This window comes from Nansenia antarctica (genome assembly GCF_963989245.1).
Source record: "Nansenia antarctica genome assembly, chromosome: 13".
Lineage (NCBI taxonomy): Eukaryota > Metazoa > Chordata > Actinopteri > Argentiniformes > Microstomatidae > Nansenia > Nansenia antarctica.
Window position 1 is genome coordinate 23,700,117 of NC_137683.1, and position 9,299 is coordinate 23,709,415.

Sequence of the window (9,299 nt, forward strand, 5' to 3'; positions counted from 1 at the left end):
CACTGTACAAAACTCCACTGGGACAAAAACTCAACATAGAAAACATTCAAAGGTCTTTGAAGGGTTTTATTTCAACCACTTTTTCTTTTCTTTTTTTTCTTCCAAGACCTCAGAAAATTCACAGTTTCAAAACAAACAAAGTTGAAGAAAAAACACAATACAGTACAAAACAAAGATATCCTGTCTCAAGAAAACACAAGCGGCGCCCCACGGTGGTGTAGCGGTCTAAGCACTGGCCACTAGTGCATGCTGCCCACCGGGGACTGGGTTCGAATCCCAGCTCGCCAGATCCGGATATGGCTGGGGCACACACGGAGAGCGGCATATTGGGCGGCCGCTCCCGAGGGCGGGTATAGGAGTATTTCCGGACAAGGATCCGTCGCGCAACACCGCCCCCTAGGTGCCGGAATAACGGTGCTGGGCTCGAGGAGCCAGTCAGCTAGTCTGCCTGGCGGCCTCCTCTGGGACTGCCGGCCACGGGGTCGTGCGGCGGATCCTATGCAATTGGCAGGGGATAATTGGATGCTAGGTTGGGTTCAATTGGCTACCAAATTGGGTGAAAAAGGGATACAATCTGAAAAAGAAAACACAAGCGGCACCATTCTCCTTACTCATTGATCTCCTCTTCCTCGTCGTCGAAAGTCTCCTCGTCATCGTTGGCTGTGGCTTCCTGGTACTGCTGGTACTCAGACACCAGGTCGTTCATGTTGCTCTCTGCCTCCGTAAACTCCATCTCGTCCATGCCCTCGCCCGTGAACCAGTGCAGGAAGGCCTTACGGCGGAACATGGCGGAGAACTGCTCAGAGATCCGCTTGAACAGCTCCTGGATGGCCGTGCTGTTGCCGATGAACGTGGACGACATTTTGAGTCCCCGAGGCGCAATGTCACAGACCGCCACTTTCACGTTGTTGGGGATCCACTCCACAAAGTAGCTGCTGTTCTTGTTCTGGACCGCTAGCATCTGCTCGTCCACCTCCTTCATGGACATGGGCCCACGGAACACCGTGGCCACCGTCAGGTAGCGCCCGTGCCGCGGGTCGCACGCCGCCATCATGTTCCGGGCGTCGAACATTTGCTGGGTGAGCTCCGGCACAGTGAGGGCGCGGTACTGTTGGCTCCCCCGGGCGGTGAGAGGGGCGAAGCCTGGCATGAAGAAGTGTAGCCGAGGGAAGGGCACCATGTTGACGGCCAGTTTACGGAGGTCGGCGTTGAGCTGGCCCGGGAAGCGCAGCGAGGTGGTGACCCCGCTCATGGTGCAGGAGACGAGGTGGTTGAGGTCTCCGTAGGTGGGCGTGGTCAGCTTGAGCGTGCGGAAGCAGATGTCGTACAGCGCCTCGTTGTCGATGCAGTAGGTCTCGTCTGTGTTCTCTACTAACTGGTGAACGGAGAGCGTGGCGTTATAGGGCTCCACCACTGTGTCTGAGACCTGGAGGGAAAGAGTGGTGGAAAAAGAGAGGTATCATTTCTGAAAACGCCATCCATATATATATATATATATATATATATATATAAATAAATGCTTCTTCTAGACTGCCAATGGCCCCTGGCCTGAGCATAGATTACTTTTTGCCTGCTGTGACTGGTGGATTGATGATTCACTTACTTAGACAAATGTATTGTATAAGTCGCTTTGGAATAAATGGTGTCTGCTAAATGCCAAGAATGTAAATGTAATTGCAGTACCTTGGGCGAGGGCATGACGCTGAAGGTGTTCATTATGCGGTCGGGATATTCCTCCCGGATCTTGCTGATGAGCAGAGTGCCCATGCCCGACCCTGTACCCCCTCCCAGGGAGTGGGTGAGCTGGAAGCCCTGGAGGCAGTCACAGTGCTCACACTCCTTCCTCACCACGTCCAACACAGAGTCCACCAGCTCGGCTCCCTCCGTATAGTGGCCCTTGGCCCAGTTGTTCCCTGCACCTGTCTGCCCTGCACAGGCAGCGAAAACAGAAAGGCAGTGAATCAGTGAAATCCTATATGCCAGTAGCCTTAAAACCGCCACACCAGTGAACAATATATCATCCAGTCCTAGACGAAAAGATCAGTGGGGTCAGATCTAGTGTGTGTGTGTGTGTGTGTGTGTGTGTGTGTGTGTGTGTGTGTGTGTGTGTGTGTGTGTGTGTGTGTGTGCATGTGTGTGTGCGGTTAACTTCTCAATAGGAAAGAAAGTCAAATGAAACATCTACCACATATCCCATTGGGAGTTGATAAAACAAATGGCTAAAAGATTTAAACAAGAATCTAGGTTGAGTCTGACATTTTGTACAAGCTTCATGTCAGTTTTCCATTGTCCTTCTCTGCTGCTAGAGGAAAGATACTATGGATAACTATGAGGCTATGTTTCTATCTCCTGACAACTAGCTGGCAGCTACCATATGCTTGATATACAGTAGCCCAATAAGGGGCTAGAGAGACTATGGTGTACTTTAGTAGTAAACTGGACTGGAAAACCACATGATGATCGTTATGGTTGTGCGAGAAAAGGTTATTAAAGCGTTCATGATACAATGATAAATAGATGATGACAACGCTGATGCTAAAACATCTTGTCTGTGCCGTTTATTGTCACATGCTGTATGTTTTGTAGTGCTGGTCACACCATTTTATACATGCAAGGTCAGGCACAAGGACTCAACAATGACCATCCAGTTCTGAGGCGTTCATAGACTACATCCTCATGCTTCATTCAGCATATTCACGTCACATGATGTCACACACACATGATCGTGTATGCTGCTAATATGAATGATCAACTCTGTCCCCAGAGTTTCATTCTAGGGAACTTGATTTGGAATGGGGGATGGTTTAAAGTGTTGTTTACTGACAAGACCACGACAGAGAAACCATCTCATTGAGGGCCCTTGTCTGTCAGAACACCCGTCGTTCACTGCACCACTGAGACACCCGTAAGACATTTGGGGTCTGCTACTACTGTACACTTGAGTGATTGAACTTGATCACCACAATTATTGGTAAGAGACATTAGATTCTTACCGAAGATGAAGTTGTCAGGTCTAAACAGCTTTCCAAAGGCCCCTGAGCGAACACTGTCCATGGTGCCAGGCTCTAAGTCCACCAGTATCGACCTGGGAACATATTTATGTGCTACACAAAGAGAAAGAAAGGATACCCAATGCATTAATTGTAATGGCAATGTCATTTTATTGTATTCTATAACCTGTAGTAAATATGGAAGAAGGAAAAAAACAGCACAACACACACACATGCACACGCGCCAGCACTAACACACACTAACACACACACACACACACACACACACACACACACACACACACACACACACACACACTCACTCACTCACTCACTCACTCACTCACTCACTCACTCACTCACTCTCTCTCTCTCTCTCTCTCTCTCTCACACTCACACACACACACACACACACACACACACACACACACACACACACACACACACACACACACACACACACACTTACAGGAGGCTTCGTTGTAGTACACATTAATCCTGTCAAGTTGAAGTTTTGAGTCGCCCACATAGTTTCCTGCGGGATCAATGCCATGTTCATCGCTGATAACTTCCCAAAACTGTCCCCAGGGCAGGAGAAAAACAGAACACAGTTGAAACTCCTCAATTAAAGTCATAGTAGTAGAATATAAAACCTTTTTGTCAGCATAGTCTTTTTACTGGAATAATTCGCCCATATGTAGTTCATCGTGCCACTCATTGAGAGCAGCATGAACCGTTATAAAAAGTGTTTTGGGCCATTAATTTGGCCATTAGTTAATGGCAATTGACCTTATTTATTGCCATTATCAACGGGCTATGATAAGAATAGCTTTTGTATGTTTATAATCAGCCTATTCGCTATTCACAAAACTTGACACATTAGTATTAGTATTGAACTGCCATTCAACAATGGTCATGCTAGAAAGTTGACAACTCCTTTCCACAAATCATCATGCCTCTGCAATTCAAATTAAAACCCAGACCTGTTTATTAATTACTAAACCTACCTTAGTGCCAATCTGATTCCCGCATTGGCCAGCTTGCATATGAACAATTTCTCTCATTTTGATCAGTGGGAGGTTGACCTGGCCTGTGCTTGCGGCGGGTGTGTCTCAGAGCAGTGTGACCAGGAGCAGAGGGACATTCCTCTCCCCTCCAGGCGCGTCAGACAGACACGCCCCGACACAGACGCACCAGACAGCTGGATCCCGTCAGGCCGTCAGTTACTTTACTTACCACCTGGCAAATAATCTATAAACGGTTGAAGTTATGTATTTTGAATTAGATCGGGCTGTTGGGGACTGGATATATTCATAGAAGGATGCTGGGGAATACATCAGATTGATATTTTAAGCCTGCCGGGGGAACTGCACGTGTAGTTGCGCGCAGAAGTCGACACCTCTCCGGTTTACCGACAGGAGGAAGGCTTGAACAGATACACGTGGAAATAGTTTATACCTGGATCATTTAAAAAAAAAAAATTTAAAAAAAATTATGTATCAAGACAATTCACAACTTTAGCCATTGCTTTAGTTTTGTTGTAGTCAAATAGTTTTTACCCTGTACACATTCCACTTCCACTGCTTTAACAGGTTTTAGCGGAGGTGCTTTGGAATCACGCTCTCCGGATGATGGAGCCCTGCCTGTAACTTAGCCCAGATACATACAGCCCACGTACAGTTCACGTCTGTGGCATCCATGCGAATTGCAGTTCGTCATATACACAGCGTGACGTTAGAATTATAAGGTTCTATCTCCATTTTTGTCAATTTTGTTTTTAACATAATCTGATCCATTAGGTGTTTATTAATGCCTGTGTGGTGTTATTTTTAAAATGTTGACATTTTTGAGTTAGTAATTCATAAAATACAAAGGTTCCATCTCACAGAACATAATGGAATGTAAAAACTTTGACGCTCAATATCTCTGAACTACCCTAAACGGAGATAGAACCTTATCATTCTAAGCTCACGAGTTTACGTCTGTGGCATCCATGCGAATTGCAGTTCGTCATATACACAGTCTATCATATGCAGGTTACAGGACCGTTATCCGAGAGACCAATGACAGGATATCCATCCCAACAGGCAGGGAAGGAGAATGATGTGTACAGAATCGACCTATGGCATTACTCAACACTCAAAACATAAACCACTTCCAACTGGTGTGCACTGTAAACCATTGGTGGTGTAGCCAGTTGCTGCTTTAAGTTGAAAGGTTTGATAAATGGTAAAAAGCCAATTCAGTGCCAATACAATCTAAATCTCAGAGTTTAGTTGGAATTCATCGATCTTTGGCCCTACTACATGGCCAACTGAGATAAGTCTGAGAGAGTATACAGTATATCATAACTGTACAGCAAACAATGAAATCACGCCACCAACTGTTTAGAACAAATTCTTTATTTATAGATTTGACAGGGAAAACATTCAATGACATTGTTTTATTTCTGAACATGATAAAATGTTGACTTCTTTATTTTTTATATATTAAAGTGCAGAGTTAAAACAATTATATTGCTCCACATCTTCCTCATACCAACCACAAATCAACCCCTACCCCCATGATTCTCCTGTAGATCCTAGAGGACAGAATAGGTGCAGGAAATATTGTAGTTGCCAGATTGGGCAGGTGTAATTTGCCATATTGCTATCCAATACACCCATATACACTACCTAGGGAGTAGGAGCTCAGTGTTGATTTGGGATTCAGCACAAGCGACTCAAAGCAACATTTCAGACATGCTTTGCCAATCCACTCACTTCCTCCCCCCCGCCCCACAGTTAAAAGCTGACACAATAAGGACGTTGACAGAAAGGAAAAGAACAATACAAAAAAAACATCCTGGTCTAAAAACTAAATCAGAATTTGACCAAAGAAAACGATTGTATAAAACAGCCTTTAAAAGAAGACCTTGGTCTGGATAATGGGTCCAATTAGCCCAACCGCTCCCTAGAGGTTAATGTCGATGCTGTCTTTTGGGTCACCTCTAAGGTTCGACCGTAGCGAATGTTCAGTGTCATACATCCATTATGCCCTATAGAGTTAGCAGGCACCTAAGATTAAACAGAAAAAGTCATGAAATACAATTTTCGAATTGGGTCATGCTGCTTTCATGTTACTTCCATAAGTGTTAAACAGAGTTCAGCCAATCAGGTTTCTCAATATATAAGTATGAATACTGAACAAGTCAGCGTCACACATTTTTATACTTATCTATTCTAGCCGTCTTTTATGATTGGCTGCATGCTGTGCAGACCTAACACGTATGGAAACAACACAGAAGAAGCATGACCCACTTTGAAAATCCTGTTTTATGAAGACATTTGGCATATTGACAAAAAAAAATACAGCTCAAGACTTCGATAGGTAGTAAAGAGGAAACCGACACTGGTAGAGCCTTAATGGAACATATTAGAACCTGAATGAAGCATGTTTAAGGTGCCTGCTAAATGGAGGACAGAGTGGATGTACAAGCCTTAACATCAGCTGTGGTTGGACGATAGAGGGACTCACAAGAGACAGTATAAACAGTGACCTCTAACGGCCAGTCAGGTTAAGGTTCTGTCCGGGAAAACAGCCAAAGGCCAAGGCCTAGTAGTCATCCCTGATGTACTGTAGCATATATGAGGATACGCACAGAAGTAACTGGCCAGCAACTCCAATCACACGCGTCAGGCAATGCAGAAGAGACCTACAAGGTGGAGGGTGGGGTGGATGAATATTTACTGTTACAACTGGTGTGGAATTCTGCAGTCATTGATTATGTATAAACTGATGGTCAACATTAAAGAGATGCTGTGGAAATTCTAGCGAATACATCACTATTTTCTTTCTTTTCTTTCTTTATTTTACCTACCATTTTGGGCTCGAAATGGAGCTATAGCCTCTACATCATATTGATCAGTCACTTACCTGATATGGCTGTGAAATCGTCAAATGTAATGCCTAACTTTTCCTAAAGCAATTTCCTGTTTGAGTATTCTATAGAGTGAAAAAAGCACCATCCGCACACTCAAAACTGTGCAAAAATCATTCATTTATTGCAAGATTTTGGCAAGAATGGCTTTTATCTCATTATCTCTTGACCCATGGCTTGTGACTTTATGGTGTGCCTGTTCAAAACCCTTTTCACACATGAATCTCCCATTTGAGATATCGGTAGTAGCTGACCAATTACACTCAATGGTGTCACTGCAACAGTGATTGGCAAGGGTAGTGGTATACTCACTTCAACATATGCTTGGCTCTTTGGCATTTGATGTCGTAGGACAGCGTATAGATGTCATGAAGCTTTGCCTTGATGGTCAAGCAACCAATGAATTCTTTGGGGTTCTGCTTGTAAAGATCAACACTCAACTTGGCTATTCCAATCTTGGGAGAATCCTTCCTGAAACTTGAAGAGAGAATCTGTGCAGAAATGGACAAGGGACCATGTCAGAGTAGGTCCATGGTGACCACAATCATGGTTGTAAAACCAGAGGGTAGGGAATAGCAAGCAGCATAGCTACTAGGTAGCAGAAAATACACAAATAGACATTTGACAGTGTCACCAGGGTATTGCATCGACGTTGCTAAAGAAAAATCCAGGCTTATTTAGACAAGTCCCGTGAGACTTATCAAAATGAGCCTCGGCTTTTCGATAAGTCTCGCGGGGTTTACCCAAATAAGCCTAGATTTTTCTCTAGCGACGTTGATGGAATACCCTCCAGCTTGTGGCAAAAGAAGATAAATTGCACATCACAAATGGAGCATTTTATCTGATGCATTGCTGTACCCCTGAAAGGAACTAGTAAAGTTCTAGAAGACTTCGAGTTCTAGACTACGGTACCTTGTTCTGGGTCCACGCCTCTCCCTTCCCCAGAACCATGAGTGGTGTGTTGGTGGGCAGGGACTGGAAGAAGGCCTCAGAGTCCACCACAGTCCCATCCTCCTCCAAGACCAGGGTCAGGGCCTGACACGTCAACAGGAATGCACTGGCCACCTGGGCAGGAGAAGTTGAATTACATTGACACAGCCTGGCTTGAGAAGGACAACTACATTTCCCACTCAATCAATGTGGTGTAACGTGTTGGGCAAGAGAAGGAGAATTACATTGTATTACAAACATTATTGTTTCAATGAGGAGAGTATTTGTATATGGATGAAATGTCTGGTCTGACATTTTTCATTCATTTATTATATTTACACACAACAGTTTCACCATTGAATCACTATTTTGTATTAAATATAAAATACAAGTTACCACAACGTTCAGATGTAACGAGCATCTTGCACCACAGCGTTCAGATGTAATGAGCATCTTGCACCACAGCGCCACCTGGTGGTGTGTTCTCACTGCGCTCCCTGTCCTATCTTTCTGCTGTATGGCAGTGGACAACTCTACCCCATTATTGCTATGGGAACGTGAGCGTGATTGGCGTAAGCAGGGAAAAATTACATTAAGCAGAAATGTTTCTGGCCAATGAATTCTGCCTAGCAAGGTGAAAAAAATATTAAACGCTAATGACGTTAACATGGCCTGACCTGACAGGAAATAATCACATATATGCACCATTTAGCTGGCGCTTTTATCCAAAGCTATACGTACATTGCAGTGAGTGCATACATTTTTCAGTGTATATGGTCTTAACCCTAACCCTATGGTCCCAGCTGGAAACCTCTCTTGCCTTACCTTGTCCAGAAGGTCACTAATGGAGGTTGCCATGAGGCACTTCATCTGCCTTCCACTATGGGTGCACACCTTGAAGGGGCGGGATTGGCGTGGCATGATGCACTGTGTGATTGTTGTCTGCAGGGAGAGGGCTGACCTGCAGGGATGATCAACATCTTCAGTGTAGAACAACAGGCTTGTTTGGACAAGACGTTTATAACAAAAAGGTGAAAAGAATGCAAGTGGAACACTCCACAGACCAAGCACTGTCTTCAAATGTTGCCAATGGTCTAAATATTGACAAGAACATTTTTAGAAATGGTCCTTGGTAAAAACAGGCTGTTCTCCCAGCTAAGCAGCTATTCAAGGTTTGAGTTTCATGCCCAATCACGTGTGATAATGAGACTAAAATCTGTTGCTGCCAATTGTGGGTTCCTTCACATTTTTATTAGAGGCAAGGGTTAAAGTATAGTATCGACATTCAGTGCATATTGAATATAGGCTACAATAACAGTATATTAACGCCTACAAAGCGGGCTCCAAACCACTTTTCTCAGGGGTGTGTGTATACATCCCTGAAAACATTTAAAATCAGCATCTCTACATTTCTGGCAGCCATTTCATTCCAGTGTCTGTTGAATTCCAACACAGGCACA

The 9,299-nt window shown here is 44.4% G+C and overlaps 2 protein-coding genes across 4 annotated transcripts; both read right to left on the reverse strand.

Moving 5' to 3' along the window:
• Positions 1–607: 607 nt before the first annotated feature.
• On the reverse strand, positions 608–4,054 carry tubb6 (tubulin, beta 6 class V; the record flags this gene model as incomplete). 3 transcript variants are annotated; one of them, XM_080544339.1, is made up of 5 exons in its annotated part: positions 608–1,426; positions 1,684–1,928; positions 2,994–3,104; positions 3,460–3,568; positions 3,998–4,054. In XM_080544339.1, the coding sequence occupies 5 exons, from the start codon at positions 4,052–4,054 to the stop codon at positions 608–610; spliced, it is 1,341 nt and encodes a 446-aa protein (XP_080400465.1). The 3 variants fall into 3 exon arrangements, with proteins under 3 accessions (XP_080400465.1, XP_080400464.1, XP_080400466.1); XM_080544338.1 differs by having other exon boundaries at positions 3,454–3,568; XM_080544340.1 differs by lacking the exon at positions 3,460–3,568 and having other exon boundaries at positions 4,015–4,054.
• Positions 4,055–7,217: 3,163 nt separating this feature from the next.
• On the reverse strand, positions 7,218–8,760 carry cidea (cell death inducing DFFA like effector a; the record flags this gene model as incomplete). The annotated part of the gene is made up of 3 exons (XM_080544121.1): positions 7,218–7,400; positions 7,822–7,974; positions 8,665–8,760. The coding sequence occupies 3 exons, from the start codon at positions 8,758–8,760 to the stop codon at positions 7,218–7,220; spliced, it is 432 nt and encodes a 143-aa protein (XP_080400247.1).
• Between the last annotated feature and the right edge of the window lie 539 nt (positions 8,761–9,299).